We start from the raw sequence: 27,660 nt of genomic DNA on the forward strand, positions 1-27,660 counted from the left end.
CCCACCCTTTATAGTACCGTCCACCTAACCCAATCGGCAATCTCTTTCTACCAGTCGTACTATACGGTCCTGTTTTTCGACATATGACGGCGTTATCAGTGGGCGTTGTCGAGGTGTGAACGAGGTTAATGTTTAAGAAGGATCATACTTAACATATAATTAAGTAAAAATAAGACGTTAAAATTTTAATTTAAAAAAGAACGTTTTAATTTAAGACGCAACAGTATTTTACATTTTCTTAAATTATAATATTTAATAATTAATTACTTTGCTTATATAGTATATATTATTTATTTATTTTAATTGTAATATAATAGGTATGGGTGTCAATATTTGATTCGACCCGAAAATTTGATTTGAACCCGACCCGAAAACTTCATGTTAAGGTCAACTCAAACCCAAAACGGGTCGGATTCAACAATTCGAACCGTTTAAAAAATCGGGTCAGATTCGGTTTGGCCCTTTGACTCGAAATTGACCCATTTTTACTCGAAAACTCGTTTTGACCCGACGACCTGATATTGACCCGTTTTGACCAAAAATGCGGAGATTGATTTGTTTTTTTAGATCCGAAGACTAGTAATTTTTTGTTGGAACTAGGTTGTGTCAGGTTGACCCGACTGTTCAGGTTCGGAAAACCGACCAGTTTGTAAAAAACGGGTCGAGTTCGGGCTGACCCGAATAGTGCCGGATCAGTTTTGGGTTTGACATGAACCTGACCCGTGACCCAAAATTGACACCCCCTAATAATAGGATATATATTTATAAATATAATATTTAAATTTTTATAACTTTTAATATACTATAATAAATTTTTATAATAAAAATATTTCTGATTTTTTTACATTTTTAAAATAATATAAATTCATTTATTATTTGCTAAAAAATTTGAGTTAGTAGACTGTATATTTAATATCTCTAGTAGATTCAACTCATATAGTTGGATTTAATTATAAATATGTCAAATATAAAGATTATTGGAACTTCCAATTAATATTTGAAGTTTATAATTATACTTCAAATTTTAAATATTAAAGTGGATTACTTTGAACAGGAATTTGCGGCTTCTCAATGTCTTTGGTTTGTTAGAGTTTGTAAATGATGAAGTTGTATGCGAAAGAGTTTTACTCAGTTAGATTCTTTATCTGATTTGCTTTTGCTAAATGATTTAAGTTCAATTTTCTTTTAAGAAATTAATTAATATTTAAGGCCAGCGGCCGAGTTTTACTCAGTTAAATTCTTTATAAATTCCCCCCTTCCAACCCCCCAAGAAAAAAAAAAGATTCTTTATAATTTACTGACGACGCTGGTGGCCAAGAGGAATTCTGACGGCAATTGGTGGCCAAGCAGAAGTCCGACAACGGCTGGTGGTCGAGCAATGTATGGCGATAAGATGTGGTCATGCAGAAGTCTGACGATGGTTGGTGATCGGGTAAAAGCTCGGCAATGGTTGGTAGTCCGGCGGTGGTTCAATGATGTTTCGGTAGTGATCAAGAAAGAGCTTAATGATAAGAGAGATAGCAGATTTCTCTTTCTTATTCCTCTTCTTTTTCCTTCCTCCCCTTGTAAAGAATAGTGGGTCTACTTATATTTATTTTTAGAGTTGCATGACTACTAAATAGTGAAAAGATCAAGTGTATATTGGCAGTGTTTCGAATGGACGGCCGACATTGACTCCCTTGAGCATAGACCGTTTATTGGGCATTTGAATGCCATAATGATATCAGAATTCGATGATATTGAGCTCGTTGGATTCATATTGTCAAGCCACTCGATTCAACTATAGACATGCAATATTTTGATAGCATTTGATCATCCAATTTATACTTTAAAGCTTTTGAACGTGTTCATACTTTAAATTTGGACATATTGCACATTTGGGCTCAGATTTGAACGAATTTGTGTCATTGGGTTCGTCTTTTCGAGATATTCAGTTAGGCTATGTTTGTAGAAATCGATGTTTGGATGGTCTCAAAATTAATTTTGAAAATTGTGATTCAACTTTACCTTCAGATTCGTGTCCGATCAAGATAATTTTGATGAAATATCAATCTTATAAATATAGAATTAGCCTAATTGATTAAAAAGATCATATCAACATTAAAAAGTATTTAAGAAAAATATTAAACATGTAATTTCAGATCAAAAGCTGGTTTGCAGGGTAACTTAGATCTCACCCATTTAATAAATTAGTTGGAATTCCAAATCCGAAGCTGATCAGCTTAATAAATACGCTATTATGAACCAGAACTTTTCGACTCTAGTCACACCAAGATTATTTATTGACATTCCTGACTATATAATAGGAAAAATATTTGGGTCTAACTTCTTAACCTAAATTTTTATTAAAATAAAAAAATAATTATTAAAATTTTAAAGATAAACATAATATTTAACTCGTGAAAAAAAAAAGATTAGGATATCTGATTTTTCTGCCGTTTTACTCATATTTTTATCTAAACTTTTTTTTTCTTTAATTTTTCGTCTAAATATTTTTTTTTTGGTATAAATTTTGTCTTTTTTGGGCTATTCCGTATTCTCTCTTATCTATTTTTATTAAATTGACCCTTTCGCACTTTAATCTTCCCGAATAAATTCAGAAGATATTATTATAAAATATTAAAATATGCGGCTGATCTCCGAACTTTTATTACATCCAGTGAACGTACGCTCATCTACGTTCGGTTTTAGACCAAAACAGCGCAATACCGAGTTTTTTTAAAAAACTCGGTACAACTCGGTACTCGGTATTGTACTTTTTTTGCCTAAAACTGAACATAGAGGAGCGTACGTTCACTGGATAAAATAAAATTTCCTGATCTCCAAAATCTGCATTTGGCAATAAAATTAAAGAATATTCCTTTTTGTGGGACTAACGAAAGGAATATTCCGAAAAGAACGCTCGTAAGTATCACCTCATTAGTTACATGGGAAGGAGCCGCGAAGCTTCCTTCGCCAAACATATTTCCCAAAATGCCCCTTCACCTTTGAATTTGAGTGAAGATAAAAAAAAATCAATTGAAAACCAGATCGTCGTATAAATCGTTAATTGTTTGACTTCAGAATATAAGAGAAATAATAATATAGATAGGGTGAGGTCTAGTTCGTTATTTTATCATGAATTGTTATTTAATCATATATTTTCTAATTTTTATATTTTTATTTTATCTTTAAATTAAAATCATATAAGTCTGCATCATTTAAATATATGAAAAATTTTCATTTAGCAAAATTTTAAACTTCAAATTCTTATCATTGATACATCACCAAAAATCATCTTGATCATGCATAAATCTCAAGGCATATACAATTGGGAAACTTTCAAAATTAAATTTGGAATCATCTTAACTCAAATTTAAGCAAACTTATAGTCAAATCAAATATCCCGAAGAGATGAAACTAACGACACAAAAACCGGTCCAATCCGAGCCCAAATGGGTCCAATTCGGGGCCCAAAGTTTTAATAGAAAGTTCAAAGCCTAAATTAGATAACCAAATGATATACAAATATAACATGCTTATAGTTGAATCGAGCACCTCAATGAGGTAAATCCAACGAGCCCAAGATCGCTGAATTTTGGCATCATTTTATGAACATAAATGCTTGACAAACGCTTAATATAGTCGGACCATCACCCTGCCGCCAACCGCTGTCGGACTACCACTCATTCTTCAACCTCCACAGGACTTTTGCCCAACCATCACCGGACCACCATCTGGCCACCGACCTTCGTCGGACTACCTTCTATCAGTCGACCACCATTGGACTTCCACTCGACTGTCGACCAATGCTAGACTTTCGTTCGAGCATCGTCGGACCATCGCCCGACCGCCGACCTTCACCACCCGCTGACTACGATCTTTCCACCATTTTCACCTGTCGGCTATGGTCCTGCTAACCACTGTCCCTCCAACCACTATTATCTACAGACTACGATCCCTTCGATAATGGTTTCTTCGACCACTATTGCCCGCTGACTATGATCCCTCTAACCACCTTTGCACGTAAAACTACGGTCCCTCTAATTATCATCTCCCAACGACTACGGTCTCTTTGACCTTTGTCGACTGCCGACTATGGCCCTTTGACTTTTGTTGCTCTCACCTGCTAACAACGGTCCCTCCACCATCGTCACCCGCATACTACGGTCCCTCTGACCATCATCTCCCGCGGAGTGTGGTCCCTCTGATCACCATCTCCCACTGACTACAACCACTCCAACTTTTGTTGCCCACCGATTGTGATTCTTCTGATTACCAATTTTCACCGATTACGATCACTCCTATAACAACCCAAATTCTTAACTATTGAGATATTATCTGCTTTGGCATAAGAACCTCACAGTTTTATTCTGTTGATGTAACTTTCCAGTTGGTCACCCATTATAGAATTACTCTAGGATAATCATAGTTAATTGCAGAGTTTCTTGAATGAAATTCCAACCATTATATCAAATGACACCTTGATGTTTAAGCGTTTAAATATTTTTACATAAGAGGTTTCACATCTTTGACCTTCGCCGCCCGTCAACTACGGTCCCTTTGAGCACCTTCAACCATCGACTACAGTCCCTCCAACCTCTATCATCCACTAACTATGGTTCCTCCGACCGCTGTCGCCCCCGGACTATGGTCCCTCTTATCATTATCTCCCACATATTACGGTCCCTCCAACCTCCATCACTGGCCGACTATGGTTCATTTGACCATCATCACCTACATACTATGATTCCTTCGGCCACCATTGGTCATTGACTACGGTCCCTCTAACCTTTATCACTGTCGGCTACAGTCCCTTTGATATCTATTAACCAAATTCGGGCCTGACAACCAAATAAACAGACAAACGTTCTCTTAAGAATGACTCACTTATCATTGGATTCTTCTAACCAAAACTATGTAATGCACTCTATATGATACATTCAGCCAGTGTCTTCCCCTCGCGGAAGGGCACCATTTGTAATCGACTACAAACACGAGTGAAATCATTCTAACTAGGCTAGGCCTCGTGATTTTTCTCCTTTTCATAAATTTTTACATAAAAAACTTGGTGTCTCTTATGGCTTTCATGCTCCTCTTTCTTTTATATGTATGTGTGCTAGATTGTCATTCAAAATAAAGATGTTAAGCTCTTTATCTCTTATCATCGTGAATGTCTCGGTCCGTAATAATCATAATATTCACTTTTTTTAAGAATTAGGGTTAATAACATTTAAAGAATGATTCCTAGTTCCTACTCAAAAGTAATTTTTAAAAAATTAAAAAATTCAACTAATATTGTAAAATTAATATTATACTTCATATCTATCTCATCAAAAAATTATCTTGATTGGGCATGAATCTCGAGGGAAAATCAATTTGGAAACTTAAAATTTAAATCGGAGATCATCTAAACTCCGATTTCAGCAAACTAGCTTACAGTCGAACTGAACGTTTCAAAAAATATGAACCCAACGACACCAAGTTCTACTTAATCCGAGCCCAAATGAGTCCAAATCAAAGACACTAAGTGCTTTTGAAAGGTTCATTCCATAATTTGAATTATGAAATAGTTTTCAAACGTAACATGCTTATAGTCGAATCGAGCAGCTCAACGAGACAAATCCAACAAGCCCAAGATCATCAAATTCTCATATCATTAAGACATTTAAATGTACAGTAAATGGTCCATGACCAAGGGAATCAACCGACCGTCCATTTGAATCACGATCTTCCTCCTATTTACTGGCCACACCACTCTCAAAAAATTATAAAATATACCCCTTATTTCTTATGAGGGGGGACCCAAGAAAGAGGAGAAAGAAGAGAGTTCACTCGACCACAGCCAGACTCCTCCTCGACCACCGCCACACTTCAGCCTGGCCACCGACTGTCGCCAGACTTCCGCCCCGCCATCAATGGATGCCAGATTTCCACACGGCCACCAACTGTCGTTGAATTTCAGCCCGGCCACCAATTGTCTCTGGATTTCTGCACGACCACCTACTGACGTCAGATTTATGCCTGGCCATCAAGTGACGCCGACCACCAATTGAAGTCCGATTTTTTTCTCAATTACCAATTGAAGTTGGGCTTCTACACGTCCAATGACTGGCACTGGACTTACACTCAGTTGTCGACTTACATTAGACTTCCACTCGGTTGCCAATTGACACCAGACTTCCACTCGGCTTCAAATTATTCATGGACATCCACCCGACATCAATCATTTGGACATCCGTTGCCAGATAATAGCCTTTAAGACCTCCATCACCTGTCGACTACTGTCTTTTCGACTTCTATTGCCTACCATATAACAGTCATTCTGACCTCCGTCGCCTGTCAACTTGGTCCTACTAACCAAACTAACATATTAATACTGATTCTTTCAATTTCATTGTGTAATGAATTTTATATGATGTATATTTGTTACTGTTGACCTCGATTTTGCCCAAACCTGGGCCTAAAGAGTTGACTTGGTCAAATTGACCAAGCCAGACCCTATGGCCCTCCCCACTGGGTTCAGTGGGTCGAGTCGAGTCTGTCGAGCCCGAGCTTGGACCCGGGGTCAACCCGGTTGATCAGGTCAACCAGAATTGACCAAATGGGACCCTTTAAGGGTGCTCCTTCGGAGGCCCACAGTTACATCAAGCCAAGGTCTTCCCTCCAATTAAGGGCCTCATTTGCAATCAACTACAAATACTAGTAGATTCACTCAAACTAGGCTAGGTCCCGTGGTTGTCCCATTTTCAAGGTTTTTCACGTAAAAAACTTGATGTCTTTTATAAATATTGCATGCTCTCTCTTATTTAATTGTGTGCTCGATCTTCGTACAAAACTTAGTTGTAAAACTTTATATTTCTCTATCATCACGAATTTGAGGACGCAACAATACTAATAACTGTTCTAATATTATTATACTTGATAAGTCCCCGAAAAACCCACTTAATATTATTATAATTGTGTGTTAGGAATTTTTTGGGTGTTAAAATATAAAAATTAAGTGTAGAAGGTCGAAAAATAATCACTAAGAGTTTAAAAATGCCCAAAAATACCCGTTCCAACCCACACAAGCATAGAAAAGCTCCATAGGTTCGCCATATTTACACTTGAGGATATCATTGGTTAACTTCAATAAAAATTTTCTTGTCGAAGTATTATTAGTTTTCAGGGGAAAAAATTCAATAAAAATGACTTTGTTGAATTTCTCCATTTGTTTATTATGGATTTTGAAAATTTCTATAACTTTTACAATGATCAATGGCTGAAAGTATTTGGGATAAATCCTTTGTTGTTTAGACCATTTACCCAAAATAATTGAATTTTTTACATCATACATTAAGATATAAATTGTATTCAAGATGGGCAAATAGAAACACAAACAGATGTTTGCTAAAGTAAAAACAGTAATAACATAATTTGTAAGCCAGAAAATCTACAAATAATATTACAAATTTTTAAAACAAAAAAAAAATTAAAAAGAAGACAATTTACCTTAGAAGGACAGGTCCATTGAAATAAAAGGACAAAGATCACAATAAACTTGAAAGCTTTGTGGAGGGAGATTGATCATTGATTTGTAAAGATCACATACAAGAAGAATAAAGTTGCGCAAGACTATTAAAGAGCTTTTTTTTAGATTAATTTTTTATTGTTTTTTAAAACCGTTTTTTAATATAAAATTTAAAAAAATTGTAAAAAATAAAAATAAAAAAGCTATCCCAAATCACCTTAATGTTAACAAAACATAAACATTGAAAGATATTTGGGGTTCCCCAAAAAGTCAAAATCAAGAGAAAATAAGACAAAAAAAAGTTGGGCTAGGTAATTTATAAAAACTTTTGGCAGATAACTGATTGATTTTTATCTGTTGCAATAAAAATTTTTAGTGGGGTTTTGCTGAAAATTTAAAAACAGTAATAACATAATTTTTAGTGGGGTTTTGCTGAAAATAATTTTTATTCAAATACTTATATTTTGTTTGAAATAATCGTAGTTTTTGATAAAATTGATTATAAAGTGATTATTAAAAAAAATATTTTTTTTGAATGTTGTTGTAGCACATAATCATTTTAAAAACTTTAACAATTTAAACTAATCGAACTGTTTAGTGTTTACATAAACAGGAGAAATTAGCAGCGAAATCATAGAGCTGTGAACGATTAATTTATCGTTTTCCTTAGTCAAGATTGTTATCTATAAATCTTAGCCATAGGAAAGCGATGGAAAGTGCTTGGAGAGAATAGAAGAACTATCGTTTGTCAAGATCTGCTAACAGTCAGAAGGCTGACGAAGCCCAAGGAATAGCAGCGATAAGGGACGTTGACAATTGAGTTACGGTCTCTGCCTAAGGTGTTTGGCGTCCGAGTAGGGATTCCTCTGTTGCGTGTTGAAAATTAGGGGGCAATAATAACTGAATTATTTATTATAGTTCTACCATACTTGCGGCCTCTAACCTTCAGATTTCTTACATAATTTAACGTTGAAACCTCAAAAATAAAAAAATAATAATTTATGGAGCTAATTACATCAATAAATTCACTATGAAAATTTAAAAGAAATAGTTTAGACCTCTTGTCTTTCACTCTCTCGTTGTTTCTCTTCACTTCACAAATCTCTAACAAATAAAATAGACAAAGAGACACATTGAACCTCCCAAGGGACTCAATCTTTCAAGTTAAACATAAAAATGTAAAAGAAAACTAACAAGCCAAATTCAGAGTGTCACAGTGCTCGACTCTATCTCCAGCTTGATTGACAGTGCTATACTTTTTGTTTGTAAATCAAGTGTGTGTACAATGTCGTGGTGCTTGACTATACAGCGTCGTAGCACTTGAGTGTACAGTGCCATGGTATTGTATGATTGTACTAAAAAAAATTTGGTGACAAGGCCCTCAAACCCAAGCAAGCGGAGCACCCCAACAAACTTGACCGACTAAATTATGATATGGATCAATAGAACAATTTGTGTGATCGATATAATTAGATTCCACATTAAACTAACAGATGAGATCAGTCTCATAGAATTATTCTTAGTCAAGATTTTTATATTTTCAAAGTATTTGAAGAGTCAAATTTGGTGGACATCAAAAGCCATAATTTTACCTCTGATGGTAAATAAATATAGAAGTTCCGACTGAACTCGACTAAGTATCCTGTTGCATATTCTAGGATTTTCAAGGCTTTAACCAATCCAAAAGGTAGCCGATCAGCCAATATAACTTGCATTGTTGTTTGCTTTTCCAGCAACATTATTCATCCAAACGTCACGTTTAAAGGGTGAAGCTCATTGATTTTCTATTATTTGTTGTCATTTCATGACGATATCCAATCAATTTTTTTTATTGTCATTTTCTTAGGTGATATTTAAATTGAAAAAAATGAGAGAAATATATTTTAAATGCAGAATTAGTTTTGTTGCAGCATGAAATATTCATGGTGGTAGAGAAATATAAAGTTTAATGTCTTAATTTTGTATGAAGATCCAACACACAATCAGATAAAAGAGAAGGTGGAGCATTCATAAGAGACACCACAATATTTACGTGGAACCCCTAAATAGAGGAAATATTTTTTTTATAAAAGTGATTATGAAGCTATTGTGAAGAAAATAACTTTTTTAAAAACTGTTGTAGAAACCAACTTCATAACAAAATATATATTAAAAGCAATAAAAAATTAGTGGTCCAATAAAAATTAAGACTATGACCCGAAAAAAAAAAAACAATAAAAAAGTTGTCCCATATGAAATCCAATGCTTCATTTGATATAACTTTATACCACTAATTTTTTTTTCTATTTTAAGATATTTTTATACGAGAAAGCAACTTTACAAAACAGTAAGAAAGCCGCTCCAAACAAAGCCTAAAACTCTTCAGGAAAATCTCATCACCTTCTTAATTATGAATAATCATTCTAAAGAACATTTTAACAATTCTCATCATATATGATTACATATAAACAACTCCTTAATCGAAAGCTTAGCGAATCTGAAGTTATAATTAAATTCACTTTATTTTTAACAACACTAAAATCACATCTGGAATATATTCATTCCTCATAATAAAGAATTATTTACTACTTAATCTCTTATTTATTCATAACAGTATGAGTATGATAACTTATTTTATTCTAAAATGAAGCGACTTTTTTAGCCCCAATAGTGATGTGGGTTATCCTAAACCGACGGAGCAGCACAACCTGGCTAAGCTGCCACTACTCTTTTCGTTATTACTTACATTTTCTTTTTACTACAGGTGTCATATATCGGCTCCACTAGCATTGCTCTTTTTCGTTTTTAGGACCACTTCTGCAGCTTTTTATACGTTTGCATATATATAACATGAAAAGAGTATGAGAAGGACACTGAAGAATATAACAATGCCTTGCAAAGGTTTCTTAATTTCTCCCCTGCTTCTCTCTTTTCTTCTGTTTTTCTCTTGTTTTCTGCAGGTGATTTGCGGTTCCACACCACATTGGTATCAGAGCTCGGTTGGAGCGACAATGGCGGAAGGAAGCAAACACTCCACTCTCGACGACGATCGAAGCTTGGAAGCCCTGTGGACGGCGCATTCGAGCATTGTGCAACAGATGGAAGTGCTCACTGCCGAGTTCTTCCGATTCTCTGCTGAAATGCGCACAGAGATCCGATCATTGAGAGCGGATCAGCCACCTCAAGGAGTGGGTAGACCGATGGCACCGGCAACCATACCGACACGTCGGCCTCATTACGGCTGAAGACCACCTCGAGCTATCCATAATGCTTCCGACTCAGAGGACGGAACCGAAGTTCATCAACAATTGGAGGCGTCCGAATCTGGAGGCGAGGAACAACCAAATTATTATGATCGGCCGAGACGGGAGCAGCTTAACCACCGCCAACATGGGGATTTTCAAATTAAATTAGATATCCCTTTTTTGATGGCAGGTTGAACATCGAAGAGTACTTGGATTGGGAATGAGCTGTCGAAGCATTCTTCGACTATATGGAAATCGCACTGGAAAAGCAGGTTAAATATGTTGCCTGCAGCTTGAAGGGCGGGGCTGGAGCGTGGTGGATGCAATTAATCCAATCACGGAGACGAGAAGGCAGGAGCAGCATTACCAGCTGGTTTCAGATGAAACGCCTTCTTCGGGGCCATTTCCTTCCTACTGATTTTGAGCAGATGCTCTACCTTCAATACCAACATTGCTCTCAAGGCAATAGAACAGTAAATGAGTACACCAAGGAGTTCTACAGGTTGAGTGCCCGAAATAACCTTAGCGAATCCGAAAGTCAGCTTGTGGCACGTTACATCGGAGGGTTGAAAGAAGCAATTCAGGATAAGTTGGAGTTGAACTCGGTTTGGACTCTGTCGCAAGCCGTGAATTATGCCACCAAAGCTGAGATCCAGATCAATCGCCAACCTCGTGGACCTTGCACGCGACGATTTATGCCAAAGCCTGCTGGGGGCGTTGCAAAGCAGCCAAACACCAGTGGGGCGAAATCGGTAACACCTCAACACGGGGGCACGGGCGTACTAGGAGCTGAACCAAAATCTGGGTTACGACAGAAACCTCCCACCCGCGAGAACAATCCATATGCCAAGCCAACTACTCTCAAATGCTACCGTTGTTTTCAACCGAGGCACAAATCTAACGAGTGTCTGAACTGGCAACATATTCAATTGATGGATGGAGAACATGAGGAAGATTATCAAGCAGCGGATGCCGTTAATGAACGTGATTTCGAAGAACTCCAAGATGATGAGGGGGAACCGATAGCTTGCGTTCTAGAGAGGCTTTTGTTAGCCCCTCGTCAGGGGAATAACAATCAAAGGCACGCTATTTTTTGCACCCGATGCACCATTAATGGGAGTGTCTGTGATGTACTCATAGACAGCGGGTGTACTGAAAATGTCATCTCTAAAGCACTGGTGCAAAAAACTCTAACTGAAGACGATGAAGAATCCTCAACCTTATAAGATTAGCTGGGTGAAAAGAGGCGTTGAGATTGTCATATCCGAAATGTGTCGGGTAACGTTTTCGATCGGAAGGAACTACGTATGTGAGGTCCTCTGTGATGTCCTTGAAATGGACATTTGTCACATGATACTTGGGCGGCCGTGGCAATTTGATGTTGGTGCTATATATGATGGACGTAGCAATACATACTCATTCGATTGGAAAAATTGTTGAATTCGATTGCTTCCCCACGCTGGTACCTCCTCTAGCAAAGAGTCCTCTGATAGGACCGTTATGTATATTGTTTCAGGACAGCAGTTGGTTCAGTCGTGGCAGGAATCCAAAACCATGTATGCATTAGTATCTACATCACCTAAATCTGGTACTCCTTTTGTTGGAATTCCGTCGGCCGTCCAAGACATCCTTCATCATTTTTTAGATGTCTGGCCAGATGAATTGCCAAGTGGACTGCCACCCCTCCGATGCTTGCAGCATCAGATTGATTTCCAGCCAGGGGCCTCATTGCCAAACTTACCACATTACAAGATGAGTCCACGGGAGCATTCATCTTTACAGGAAATTGTGGACGAGCTGCTTCAGAAGAAATTGATTCAACCAAGCTTAGGCCCCTGCGCAGTCCCCGCTCTCCTTGTGCCTAAGAAGGATGGGACTTGGCGTATGTGCGTCGACAGTAGGGCCATTAACAAGATAACGATTAAATATCATTTTTCGGTGCCACATCTTGAGGATATGCTAGATAAATTGGTAGGGGCTTCCATCTTCACTAAGCTAGACTTGCGGAGTGGGTATCACCAAATACATATCCGTCCGGGAGACGAGTGGAAGACGGCGTTCAAGACCCGTGAGGGACTATACGAATGGCGAGTCATACCGTTCGGCCTTTTCAATGCTCCGGCTACATTCATGAGGCTCATGAACGAGATCCTCAAATCAATTTTGGGAAAGTGTTGCATCGTCTATTTCGACGACATCCTTGTCTTCAGCTCGACAATGCAGGACCATCTCGAGCATCTCGTCTCTATCTTGGCCATTTTAAGATTGCATAAATTGTTCATTAACATGTCAAAATGTGAATTCGCCACAGGTTATGTACACTTCCTCGGATTCATAGTCTCACATGAAGGCGTCCGCATGGATCATCAGAAGGTCACTGCCATTACCAATTGACCGTCACCGACATCTGTAACGGAGGTTCGGAGCTTCGTGGGATTGGCCAACTTCTATCGATGATTTATTCGGGGCTTCAGCATCATCATTGCGCCGATCACGGAATGCATCAAATAGAAAACTTTTCAATGGGGACCTGACCAAGAGCGTAGCTTCAGCACACTTAAGGAGGCACTAAGTTCGGCCCCTGTTCTGGCAGTATCGAATTTCCATAAACCCTTCCATGTAGACACGGACGCCTCTGCAGTCGGAGTTGGAGCTGTTCTCTCGCAGGAGGATCGCCCAATTTAGTTCTTCAGTGAGAAGCTAAGCCCCGCTCGGCAGAACTGGTCTGCCTATGAACAAGAGTTATACGCTGTGGTACGTGCATTGAAGCAGTGGGAACATTACCTTTTACATCAGGATTTCATCTTGTGCAGCAATAACCACGCTTTCCAGTACATTAACAGTTAAAAGATTGTGAACAAGATGCACGCGAGGTGGAAAACATTTTTGAAAAAGGTTTAGTTTTGTTCTAAAACACAAGTTTGGAGCGCAGAATCGGGTTGCCGATGCCCATAGCCGCCGGACAGCCTTGCTTACACAACTTCAAACAGACATTCAGGGTCTTGAATCCTTACAAGAATTATACTCCACGGATAGAGATTTTTCGGAACCATGGCTGTTGCTGTCCAATTCACCCCCTGTGCCTTGTAAAGATTTCTCAATCCGGCATAACTATCTCTTCAAAGGGAATTTGTTGTGCATCCCTGATTCTTCCTGGAGAGAGTATCTTGTACAGGAACTACACAGTAGTGGGTTAGCTGCTCATGCGGGAAGACCGAAGACGCTGAAGCAATTACAAAGGCGATTTTACTGGCTACATTTAACCAGGGATGCCATTCGTTTCGTGGAGTGATGTCCCATATGCCAACAATGTAAAGGTACTAGTCAAAATACTGGCTTATATATGCCTCTACCCGTACCTAATTCAATATGGGAGGATTTAAGCATGGATTTTGTATTGGTTTTACCAAAAACTAAGCACGGAGCCGACTCGATCATGGTCGTAGTTGATCATTTTTCGAAGATGGCACACTTCTTGGCTTGCAAAAAGACGTTCGATGCGCTTAATGTGGCAATCCTCTTCTTCAAAGAGATCGTGCGCCTCCATGGTATGCCTCGCAGCATTACATCAGATCGTGATGTAAAGTTTATTAGTCACATTTGGCGTGAACTTTGGAAGAGGCTGCACACCGAAATAAAACTCAGTTCTGCCTATCACCCCCAGTCCAATGTCCAGACGGAAATCATCAACCGCACATTAGGCAATATGCTCCGTTGCCTAGCTCATGAACATCCGAAACAATGGGATGACTTCCTCGGACAAGCTGAGTTTGCATACAACTCCATGGCAAATCGATCTATGGGCAAGTGTCCATTTAGCATTGTCTATACTAAAGTGCCAAACCATGTTGTTGATGTTACTGTTCTACCGCAATGTCGAAGCAGAACGGCCACTGAAACTTCAGAATCCTATGTTCGAATGCTGGAAGATGTCCGAATGAAGCTTCAACAAGCAAATGACACTTACAAACAATTGGTTGACTCTCACCAACAACAACAACAACTCTCACCGGCGTGAGAAAATATTTAATCCGGGTGACCTTGTCATGGTCCGACTTCTCCGAGAACGTTTTCAACCTGGAAGCTACTCAAAACTGAGCCCGCGCAAGATTGGCCCAGTTCCAATCCTCAGGCGAATCAACGACAATGCGTACATTGTCGACCTTCCACCCAATTTTCTGACGCCAACCACTTTTAATGTCTCCGATATCTTCGCTTTCAAATCCCCTGACACAGGCATAGTTCAAGACATTTCCTCAGGTGAGGAAACTTCTGCAGCAAGGGAGACCTGATGTGGGTTATCCTAACCTGACGGAGCTGCACAACCTGGCTAAGCTTCCACTACTCTTTTCGTTATTACTTGCATTTTCTTTTTACTACCGGTGCCATATATCGGCTCCACTAGCATTGCTCTTTTTTCATTTTTAGGACCACTTCTGCAGCTTTTTATACGTTTTCATATATATAACATGAAAAGAGTATGAGAAGGACACTGAAGAATATACCAATACCTTGCAAAGGTTTCTCAATTTCTCCCCTGCTTCTCTCTTTTCTTCTATTTTTCTCTTATTTTCTGCAGGTGAGTTGCGGTTCCACACCAAATAGCGAGTCAGCAGATTAGGTGATTTATAGAATTTTGTTCCGGTAACAATGGGATGAAATGTTGATGTTTTTCTATTGCTGATTTGGTCTCACAAACGCAATTCTTTTATTGCCGTGTTGTCAATAATTTAGCAAAGTTAACAATCTCATGTAATTTTCTTTCATTGTCGAAATCAAAGCAGATTATGGCTTCGTTCGGGACGGCTTTTTTATTGTTTCTTAAAACAGCTTTTAAGTATAAAAAATTTATTTTTTCTACTAAAAAGTTGTTTTAAGAAGCATGTAGAAAACCGTCCCATACAAAGCCTATATAATTTTTGTGGAGCGTTTGATGGAAAAAAAATTCAGAATCACTGTTGGAAAGTAAATCATAGCTAAGGATGCAATCAAGTCAAGCTGACTCGCGAGCCGGCTCGGATTCGACGAGTCGAGCTGGTCGAGCTCAAACAGGATTTCGAGCATGTGTTCATAAAAAAAAATATTACAACTTTAATAAGTGAATTATCTTCCTAAGGGCACCATGAATGCTGAAAAACTCACTCATCTGATACTTCAATGATTTTTTTTGTGATAATTTATAGTAGAAATTACCAATCAATAGTCACTTAATAAATTTTTAGAAAAAATGCTTTGATAAATATTCTACATTTTTTTGAGAAAAATGAATAAATTAATGGGAGAAGTGGGTAATTAAATAACATTGAATTATTTAAGGTTTATATCGACGAGTGATAGATTCGTGAAAGTTAGGGTTCATAATTTTTTTGCTATCAATACATAATATTTTTTTTTACACGAAAAAAAAAAAAATCATCAAAATGTATGGAGATGCCATCTACACCAACAAAAAAGTTTAAAATTTTTCATGATTAGTTTGATGGTAGAAATTTGTAAAAGATATAAATATCATAGTTTCAATATTAGAATATGTGAAAAACAAAATTTTCCTAAAAATTAGAATGATAACTTTTATGATGACAGTTTTTTGGAGAAATATATAGATGACGATGATCACCTAACAAAAAAGAAAAAAAAAATCAAATAAAATTTCCAAGAAGAATTGCATAAATATCAAGAAAATTGCTCCTAAATGATAACTTGTAACACCGAACAAATCTCTAACAAATTGCTCCACTGTCACCCGAACTTTTATTACGTCCGGTGTAAGGACGTAGAGGAACGTCCGGTTGGAGGCAAAATCCCGTCAAAAAACTCGGTATTTGCTTGGTACAACTAGGTATTATTTGATATTAACGAGGAATACCGCTTTTTGAAGACCAATACCGAGTTATACCGAGCTGTACCGAGAAATACCGAGTTGTACTTAGTTTTTCTAGGAAAAACTCGGTACAACTTTTGTATAACTCGGTATTTCTCGGTTTAGCTCGGTATAATTTGGTATTGGGTCCTCAAATGATAGTATTCCTCGTTATTGTTTGGTATTGCTCAGTATTTGCTCGGTATAACTCGTTTTTTGGCGGGATTTGGCCTCCGATCGGACATTCCTCTGTGTCCGGTCGGAGGACGTAATAATTGTTCCTGTCACCCACCCTTTGTTACCTGAACATTGGCATTGAATCACCATCACACAATAACCATTTATTGGGGATGATGAGGAGGAGTAAACACCACAACGACGAAACAAGCAAAAAAGTAAAAAAACAATGGAAATTAAAGGACATCAAAATTTAACTTGAAAAAACTTAAAATAGGGGAAAAAACACGGAGCCAAACCACACCAAGAAATTCACTGTGAAAATTAGGAAAAATAAGTACATATCTATCTTCTCTCTCACTCTCTCATCGCTTCTCTACTCACATACATCATAGTCAATGTCTACATACTCAAAATACAAGAGAAAATCAAATAAAATAACCCCAAGGAATGCAACCCTTCAGAAACAAGAAAGAAAAAAATCCAGTCCATCTTGTTGCACTGCAACGCTAGTTTGAGATGTTGCGGTCCTCAAGCCTCTGTCTTGCACCGCTGCAATGTCATGCTCAAGTAAAATACCACTGTAACGCTCTACTCTCTGTCGTTCAGTGTTGGGCTCTCTAGAACACAGTACCGGGGTACTCAGGAACACAGTGTCGAGGCACTCGAGTACGCAACATAGGGTTGTTATAATGAAAAAATAATCAAACATAAGCAGGAGATAACCCCCCCCCCCGGCAAACAAGACAAGTTTTGAGATTCGAGACAACTGAATAGCCAGATTGATCAACACAATCAGATTCCAAACATAACACTATTTTTCAACTATGTTGTTCTATTATATTTTCTTAATTGTCGTCACCTGTTTGTCATAAACACCCTAAACTATTTCCTCAACAATCTCCACTACGACTACATAAGATCATGTAATTGTTCCTAACTTAAAGATCAAACTTTTGTAATATTTGCTTACATAATATATCACTTAATTTGGGATAGCACTCATGATTTTTTTCCCTTTTAAAATTTTGACATAAAAAAATTTGATGTCATTTGCAATATTTTTTAATTTGTATGTTGGATTCTCATACCAGGCAAGATGTTAAACCCTCTCTATTTTAGTGAATTTTCTAGCATGTAACAATCATTAAGTAACTAATTAAGTTATTTATATAATATATTTTAAATAAAGGAAAAGAGATGACTTAATTTAATTTACTTATATAATATATTTTTAAAGTTAAAATTTAGTATTTGAGATAATGTGCCAAATACATTTGACTCCTAAATTTTTTTTAATTAGATACATAAATAATGTGTCTATCACATATCAAATTGAGTGTTCAACAAAAAACAAGCTTTTTAAATACACACTCTATTATTTTAAAGTATTTTTAATAACTTTTTTAGTTAAATTTAAGATCTATTTGTGGTGGCTATAATTTTTAATAAAATAATTGTGAAGTTATTGTAAAAAAATTAATTTCTTAAAAAGATAGTATAGGTCATGTAATATAAATAAATATTTTTAAAAGGTTCGATAATAATTTCTTATAGCTTTAATATTTTAGTAATTTTAATTGTAACAATAACTCCTCACCTAAAATATTTTTAAAAAAATAACAAAAACATACAAAATTGTAATCAAACTCAATACCATTACACTTTCAAAAGAAAACAATTTTTTTTCTTGATAATTTTGGGGCTTAACCAGTATATTAATAAAAAACAAATACAAAGGAAGTCATGAAAAAACATGACCAAAATGAAGAAAATCCAACTATAGAGAAAAAAAGCAGGGAGAGAAAAAAAAAACCTATCCAAACCATTCACCACAGGCTAAAAACGGTGAACCAACAGCAAAATACAAAAAATTGAGTGACAAAAATAGACTCAGGATGTAGCCAACTACAAGAATATCAGCAAATCTCAGGGATCATGAATGTCGCAACCCACAGAAGGGCCCAGATTGCCGCAAGGCTAGCCAGGACAATAAGTCGAATAGCACAAGGACCATAACTGAAAGCACCATCAACACCGCAAGTACCAACCAAAATAACGTCCTTGCGGCAATCTGGTTACTTACCTAGAAGTGTTAAAGCCACAGCTTTGGTTTTAATTCCTAAAGGAGCTCATGTTTCTACTATCTCTGATTTCAGACCTATCTCCTTGTGTAATGTTTTGTACAAAATTTTGGCGAAGCTTGTTGCTAATAGATTAAAAGATGTTCTTCCGATCATTATTCATGATAGTCAAGCTGGTTTCATCAAGGATCGTTGCTCTACGGATAATATCCTCTTAGCATCCGAAATTCTTAAAGGCTTTAACAACTCTTTTTGTGCTAAGTTGGATATTCTCAAAGCGTTCGACACGGTTTCACATGATTTTCTCTTTCAGAGGCTTAGACAAAAGGGTTTCCCGGAATTGTTTATTAAATGGGTAAAGGGCTGCATCTCAAATGTTTTCTTCTCCATCTACATTAATGGTTCTTTGAATGGCTTTTTTTGGCTCCTCCTCGGGCTTAAGGCAGGGTTGCCCGTTATCTCCTCTTTTATTCTGTATTGTTATGGACGGATTCTCTTGTTCTTTAGAGAATGTTAATCCCCCTTTCCTTGGCCCTCAGATGAAAGATCTCTCTATTACGCATCTACTGTATGTTGATGATGTTTTAGTGTTTGGTAAGGCTTCAGCGGCTAATGCTTCTTCTCTTGCCAAAGCAATCTCCAATTTTTCCAATGCATCTGGCCTCTTTATTAATCCTTCTAAGAGCTCTATTATCTTCTCTAAAGATGTTCAAAACTATGTTTCCATTTGTGACTGCCTTGGCATATCCAATCAGAGTACTTACCTCAATTATCTTGGGATCCCTATTGCTTCCTGCCGGCTTAATTCTACTCACTTCCAGCCACTTGAGAGTAAAATCTTTACTCTACTGGATGGCTGGAAAGTTAAATTTCTTTCTTTTGCAGGTAGGGTTCAATTCATTAAGTTTACCATTGCAAACACTCTTGCTTATTGGATAAGAGGCTCCATCATACCCAAATCTTGCTGCAAAGTTATCACTAGGCTTTGCTCTAGATTTTTATATTATGGAAGAATTCATGAGAAAAAACTTATATTAATTTCTTGGGGGAAAACTGCTCTGCCAACAAGGATGGGGGGGATTGGTATCCCCTCTATTGAAGCCCTGTTTCACGCAAATTACTGCTCTTTCTTATAGAGGTTCTTCACTAGAGATAATTTGGTAATGAATTGGTTTAGGAACAAATACATCTCACCTTGGAAATCTCCTAATTCTGCTGCCTCGAAATTCTGGAGGAGGGTGCATAACACTGCCCTCTTTAAAAGGAAATTTTCTTTCTCTGTTTCTCTCAATTGCAAATTCTCTACGGAGTGGGATCATTGGTGCAAAGGAAAATCACTTAAGGACATTCTGTCGTCCTTTAAATTTGAGAAATTTTTTGTGAATTGTTATACTTCAAATTATGGCTGGAATCTCCCCTCCTCCACTCCACCCCTGCTGCTTACCGAGCTTTTGGACATCAATTTTTCTGAGCATCCGGCGGTTGTCTGGGATGGCTCACTTACTCCAACTTTCTCAACCTTCTATGACAGTTATTTTGGTCTTAATGATGAGGTTTGTTGGCACAAATTTGTTTGGCATAAGAAGAAATCTCTCAGGTTTTCTTCTTATGCCTGGATGGCTATGTTGGGAAAAATGAAAACTGCTGATATACTTATTCAGAGAGGGATTGATGCCTCTGCTACCTGTTCTTTCTGTGGCGCTTGTAGTGACTGTCATTCCCATATGTTTTTTTCATGTGATTTTTCCTTTACTGTCATTGCTTCTCTTCTGCCACCTCTGGGAACATTCCTCTTTAGACCAAACCTGTTGCAAACTTTTGAGTTCTTTGAGGAAGCTCGGGACTTTTGTATTTGGGAAAAAAATTTCTGCTACTTTACTATTTGCAGCTCTATTTACTTCTTATGGAGGGAGAGAAACACTAGAAGGTTTGAAAATATTTGGAAAAGCCCGACAATTCTCATTTCTGTTATTCGTCATGCTATACTTGCTAAAGTTAAACTCTGGAAGCATTTTGAAGATCTTAAAAGTCGTTTTGATATTCTGTGCTAAACTCATGCCTAATGCTGGAATGGCTGGAACAATTTATGGTGGTGGAGGATTCAGACCATGTTGCTTTTGGTCCCTTCGGGTATATGATGCTATGCCCTGCCTGTACGATGATGAAGCTCCCTTTGATTTCTCTTGGATGGTCTACTGGCAACCAGAGAAATGACTCAATTAATTGAAAATTTCTGAGTTCAGGCAGCTGCGCTTGGGAGCTGTTTTCTCTATTTTGCTGCAGGTACCTCCTTTCGTTTGGTAGCTATGCTGGGAACTATTCTGATAGCTGGGGTGCTGTTTTGTTTTGTGCTTCGGGGATTGGTGGCCCTCTTCCTATACCTTGGTCGGCATGTTGTAGCTGCTGCTTCTCTTTGAGTTTGAGTCTTGTTGCACCTGTAGCTCTTTTTAAGTCTTATAGAGTTTTTTTTGTAAGTTTGGGGTGATATAGTTGGGGTTTCTTTTGTCATCCATCATAAGTTTTGTTTTTGGGTTATGTTTGGATGCTCTTGCATGTAACTCTTACTTTTCTTGTAACTTTTCTTCTTTTTATTAATATATGGGCCTAAGCCCCAAATTTTCCCAAAAAAAAAAAAAAGTAACGTCCTTCCCATGCCACATAATCAAAAGGTTGCCACAAGGGCCGTCCCATAAAGAATGGCAAGCAACTGATCACAATCATCATTGTCCAAGCAAATCAGCCATCGAAAACCGCAGAGGAAGAGCTCAAAAAACCAGAAAAAACTTAGTTGAGGATAGCAAAACGATCTTAAAAGCAAACGGTGAGAAAGGCAGAAAGCTATCCAACCTTAGTAACCTGTCCCAGTTATGATGATACGCTGTCCCGCGGAGTAGAAAAAAAAGGTGGAGCCAAATCGAGTAAGGAGCCCACAAGCCCGTCACTATTCGCATACATTCCCATCATAGCCAGCTTTATTTATTTATTTTTTAGAGTACTCCAACTGTTCTCACTAACTTTCACAACTTGTGCAATTCCTCGCCCACCGCCCTTCTCCGTTCTCCCCGTCTCTCTCCCCTACAGTTTAATTTCTCCTTTCTATGTGTTTGTATCTCTAAAATGGCTTCCCTGGAGGACATAGCCGTTTCCGCCTTCATCAACATTTTAAGCGCCATCGGCTTCCTCCTCGCTTTCGCTGTGCTGAGAGTTCAGCCCATCAACTCTAGAGTTTACTACCCCAAGTTGTACATCAATGGGTTGAGGAGTTCGCCTCGAGGGTCCATGAATGGGGTCCTCCGCTTTGTCAATTTCAACATCTGGAGCTACATCGTCAGCTTCTTGGGCTGGATGCCGGAAGCGCTTAAGATGAGCCAGACGGAGATCATTCAGCACGCCGGCCTCGATTCCGCAATCTATCTCCGGATTTACATTCTTGGGTTTGTTTTCAAATAATTATTATTATGGTTTCCGATTGATTTTTTTTAGGTTTATACTGATTTTTGCCTATTCGATAATGGATGCATAAATCTGCGGAGGGTTTTGCTTTACGATGGTTGCTTCGGTTTTTAATTTTTTATGGATTTGTGAAAATTTTATTAACTTTCTGAATTTTGTCTTTGGTCCATTTGGCTATGTGCTATTATTGGTAAAGAAGTTGACGCTTTTTTTTAAGTCTGGACTGAATGCTGCTCTGAAACGCTTTGGTCCACATCAATGTTCACAGAGAAGGCTAATATTTTACATTTCAGTCAATTTCGTCTGAATCATGCAAACTTATCAAAATATATTACATTTATGAATTTATTTTCCAAAAGAAAAACGTTTATGAATTTAAAATTTATGAAAAATAGATTTTGAAAATGTTTTTAATATTTAGAATATTTAGAACTTTATGAAAGGAAAAGTTGTCCAAGCTATATCATTGAAACAGATGAAACTGTGCAGACCAACGAACAAAGCTTATGGGAGCGAAACCGAAACCATATCGAGTTTCAAAGCCTTGTTAACTTTTAATATTTCTTTTTCTCATAAAAATATCATGAAACCTTGAATTATTTATCTTACGGAGGCCTCTGACCTTTATGAAAACGGTGAACTTTTAAGAGATGAAATAATCTTTGATCGGCATTTCATTTTAACTTCTGTTTTATTTTTACATTCTTTTATTATTTTGGGCTGAGGTTTTTCAAGTTTCATTGGCTGGTTGTGATCATATCACTAATCGTAATTTAGCTCCATTTGGAACTGTAAGAGTTGTAATTCTTGTAGAAAGACACAAACTTTGTATTTTCTATTTATTAACAGAAATAATTATCAGTTTGATTGTATGACCCTTAGGAATGTAATAAGAAGATATGGATTTTCTGTTGGGGAAGTAAACCACACAGCGAATACAAATAAGAAAGACAAAATGATGAAAAAAAAAAGGAAACCGGAAAAAAACCACGAAGCAACATCATACCGAGAAATTCACTATGAAAATTTGGGAGAAATACTACAAATCTCTCTTCTCTATCACTTTCTCTTCGCCTCTCTTCACTCTTTCACTGTTCTCATACTAGAACTAACAAAGAGAAAACACATTAAAACCATCAAGGAACTCAACCCTTCATGAAAAACGAGAAAGAAAGCTACTTAATCCACCTTGCAGCAGGGTTTTGAGTGTCGTGGCTCTCCACTCTCTAGCTCAAGTCTATTTGTCTCCTTCCTGAGTCCCAGTGCCGACGTTTGGAGCACCGCGGTGCTTCGCTCTTTGTCTGCCTCCATCCAAACAATACAGTCCCGCAATATTGTACGATTGTAAGGAAAAAAAATTTTGGGTGCAAAGCCCACAAACCCAAGCAGGTGGAGGACCCTCTGCAACCCCTTGACGAGCTCTATCGATGGAATTGAGGTTCGAGACAATAGTACAACTGGATTGATCAACACATTCATATTCCACATAAAACTAACATTTTCTGAATGGATTAGTTGATTTCAATTAGTGAATGCGATCATTTACAGCATTGAAGTTAGGGGAAAATATTTTTACACGCAGATGAGTTGTAGTAAATATGCAATATCTGATTATATATTTTATCTAGCACTTTCTTCTTAAACAGTTAGATGTTTTAGTATCCATATCCACTTTGTCATTATGATCTAAAATTAGAGTAATAGTAGATACGTGCTGAAGCATGGAGTGGCAGTGTGAACTTCACTTTCCACATAAGCTAAGTAAATCATAATTGAACTTGATATCTCATCCATATGCTTCACTCATATAAATATATCATTGCCTTGTTTTATGAGATGTTTATTTTAATAGATAAGAAGTTACTGATGCTCTTATAACAATTTTTGTAGAATTACTCAACCTTGACTCTTGCTTCTTGTTCCTTTCATATAGCTTAAAGATATTTGTGCCATTGACAATCTTGGCGCTATTGGTTATAATACCTGTCAATGTATCTAGTGGAACATTACTAGATCTCAAGAAAGATATTGTTTTCAGTGACATTGATAAGCTCTCCATTTCAAATGTCAAACCAGGATCTGAAAGGTGAATATTAATTTTCTTGTAGACTTTAGAATTTTCTTCAGGGCAAGTGCTGCATAATATCATACTTTCTGCTTATCTAGTTGTTTAGGTTGTTGTAAGGTTTTAATTGATAAGTGCGAGAAGCCGAGAAGTTAACACCTTTGGTGATAATGCAGAATTTAAGCATACTCTTTGTTTTCATACAAGGGAAAAATATTGTGTTTCTCAGCTGTATGATTGTATTGTCGTGCTTTAGGTTTTGGGTTCACCTCTGCATGGCGTACATATTCACCTTATGGACTTCCTATATGCTGTACATGGAATATGATAATGTAGCTTTTATGCGGTTGCATTTCTTGGCATCACAACACCGTCGTGTGGAGCAATTCACAGTAAGTTTCAGTTGACAGCTTAAATTGAGCACAAAATGGAGTTTCGCTTGTTTTTAATTAATTTTTTACTCATTTATTATCAAATACTTTAGGGAATCAAAGCAGACATTGGAGTCATATCATTTAGTTAATATATATATGTATGGTTATGGTGGAATACAGGCACTCAATTCATGAAAACTTTTGAGAAGTTTTAATTCAAAGTCTTGAAAAATCTGTCCATTCACTATATTTTTTTGTAGAAGTTACTTCATTACCTTTTTGGCATGAACATTTGTTTTAGTTTTTTCCTTAAAGCAATGGATCTGGCCATTGCTTCAGGATGCCGTTTTTACCTTTTCCCATGTTTTGGTTGTTGGTACGATTTTCAGGTAGTTGTCAGAAATGTTCCTCAAATCTCAGGTCATTCCATTGCAGAGACTGTGGATCATTTCTTTCAGAAGAATCATCCTGACCACTATCTTAGTCACCAGGTAGTCAAAACTCCCCATAAGGATTTTCATTTTTACAGCCTGAGCCACCTAATTGATGTAACGCTGATGCCATGCTAGTATGCTACTTATCAGCAGTTTTGTTGTGATAATGTTTACTCTGCTTTATTTCTTTTCAATTCATTTTTTTTGTGGAATCCAGACTTATTTGTAAGTTTTTTTATTATCATCAGGCTGTTTACAATGCAAACAGATTTGCTAAACTTGTCAGGCAAAAGGAAAGGCTGCAAAACTGGTTAGACTATAACCAGATCAAATTTGAACGAAATCCAGATAAACGGCCGACCAGTAAGGCATGCTTTACTTATGGAAGCTTGTAATACTTAATGTATCAAACTCAAATAGCTTTTGAATTAATCCTAGTTGCTTTTTAAATTAGATTTAAAAGTGCATGTCTTCAGTATTTGATATATCCTTTTACATCTAATTTCAGATTGGCTTCCTTGGCCTTTGTGGTCGAAGAGTAGATTCAATTGAATATTATAAACAAAGGATTAAAGTGCTTGACAATAGAGTAAGATTATATAGTTTGTGCTTCTACATTGCATTTATTTATTATCTTCTTCTGCTCTAGTAAATGCTGCAATACCTGTTATGGAAATCTTTTCTTATTGAATTCAGCATTGATTAGGAAGGATTTTATGGGCTGATTATTGCTTACATTAGGATATTTGATTAATGCTTTGATTAGGGAAGTATTCATTAGGAGATCCAATTATTAATTTGATCTCTTTATTTGCTTTTTTTTTTTCAAATTTATAAATAAGGCTTGAGGGGTATTGTGTGAGGAGTGAGAGTCAATTGTAATTCTATTTTCAATATGGTGAAATTATCATTTCCCTGTGGACGTAGGCATCTTCATCGAATCACAAAAATCGCTTTATGTTTGATTGTGATTTTCTGTAGGGCTGCAAGCGAACCAAACATTCAGCGAGCTACTCGTTGTTCGGTTCGATTAAAGCTCGTTTGTGATCGTTTAATTAACTAAACAAACAAACTTGAACAATATTTTAAATACTCGATTCTTAAATAAACAAACTTGAACACTAATGTGTTCGGCTCATTTATGTTCGCGAACAACATCATTTGAAGCTCGTGAACAAGCTCGACATTGAGCTCAATAAGAAGCTCGATAAAAGCTCGATTCGTGTTCGATTTTGAACTCATGAATAAACTCGATAAAAATAAATAATATTTGATTTAGAACACTTCTCCTTTCCATTCTTTCAGATTGCTGCAGGTATCAGATATTACTTAATTTGCTGTCTAAGTAATTGTAGCTTTATATGACTATTTATTTATAAATCATTGCCTTTGTTAATGGTGTTGTTAGGAAAATTATGTGAAGATGGGATTTGCTTATAAATCATTGACTTTGTTACATAGACAATTGCTTTTATTATAAATGTGTTTGTTCATAGATATGTTCATGAACGTGCTTGTTTGATAGTTTAAAAAAATTCGTTAAATATGCTCGCGAACATGCTCGATGTAATCGTTTGTTAGGAAGCTCGATAAAGCTCATTTGTTAAGTTAGTGAATATATGAAAGTAAAGCTCGTTTATAGCTCGTTCATGTTTGTTTGTATAAAGCTCGATAAGCAATAAACGAACTGAACATGAATTAAACATGAACCGAACATGAACACTCATTAATTTAAATGAACCAAATATGAACACAAACAATAAAGCTTGAGCAAACATGAACCAAATTTGAACAAGTTGATATTAAATGAACACAAACATGAACACTCACATACTTGGCTCGGCTTAGTTCGTTTGCAGCCCTAATTTTCTGGTTATTTCTGCTGATTTTGCATAATAATTGGTATCAGAGCCAGATTTTGGTGGGATTTCAGGCATGGCTTGAAGAGCAGAAGAATTTTTTGTTCTTGTGATTTGTCCAGGCAAAAGGAGGGAAGGCAGTGCTGAGGCATGCAAATCACGACAGGTCGGGCTGCTCTTTGGTTAGGTTTTGCGGTTCACGCTTTTTTTTTTCGCTCGAGAAGGGAGCGTTCAGATGGAGCAGCAACAACGCATGCAGGATCTATTGCAGCATAAAGACGTGCAAAGTGCGTGAGCCGGGTCAGATGCGTAAGTGCGTGTGAAGCATCGATGCGTGGTCACCTGTGCGAAATAGAGGACCATGTGCTGTAGCTCATGGGCATGGCTTGCATGTGGAGGCTTCTAGGCTCAATTTTTGTGAACATTGTGTGTTTGACAAGAAGATACGGGTATCATTTGGTACTGTTATCCATAATACAAAGGATATTCTTGAGTATATTCACACAAATGTTTGGGGCCCAATGAAGACAACATCATTCGATAGGCAGAGATATTTTATATCTTTCATTGATGATTACTCTAGATATGTTTGGGTGTACACCTGATAGGAAACACTTGGATTTCCAAGTGTTTCTCAC

At 37.1% G+C, this 27,660-nt stretch overlaps 1 protein-coding gene across 2 annotated transcripts; it reads left to right on the forward strand.

Moving 5' to 3' along the window:
• Positions 1-21,844: 21,844 nt before the first annotated feature.
• LOC110098871 (CSC1-like protein At1g32090) lies at positions 21,845-25,752 on the forward strand (the record flags this gene model as incomplete). 2 transcript variants are annotated; one of them, XM_020825815.2, is given in 6 exon segments in its annotated part: positions 21,845-22,271; positions 24,224-24,376; positions 24,612-24,747; positions 25,119-25,220; positions 25,412-25,531; positions 25,672-25,752. In XM_020825815.2, coding segments are annotated over 6 exon segments (909 nt in total), but the record flags the coding sequence as incomplete, so codon positions are not given.
• Positions 25,753-27,660: the final 1,908 nt, after the last annotated feature.

Source organism: Dendrobium catenatum, unplaced genomic scaffold, assembly GCF_001605985.2.
Source record: "Dendrobium catenatum unplaced genomic scaffold, ASM160598v2 fragScaff_scaffold_811, whole genome shotgun sequence".
NCBI lineage: Eukaryota > Viridiplantae > Streptophyta > Magnoliopsida > Asparagales > Orchidaceae > Dendrobium > Dendrobium catenatum.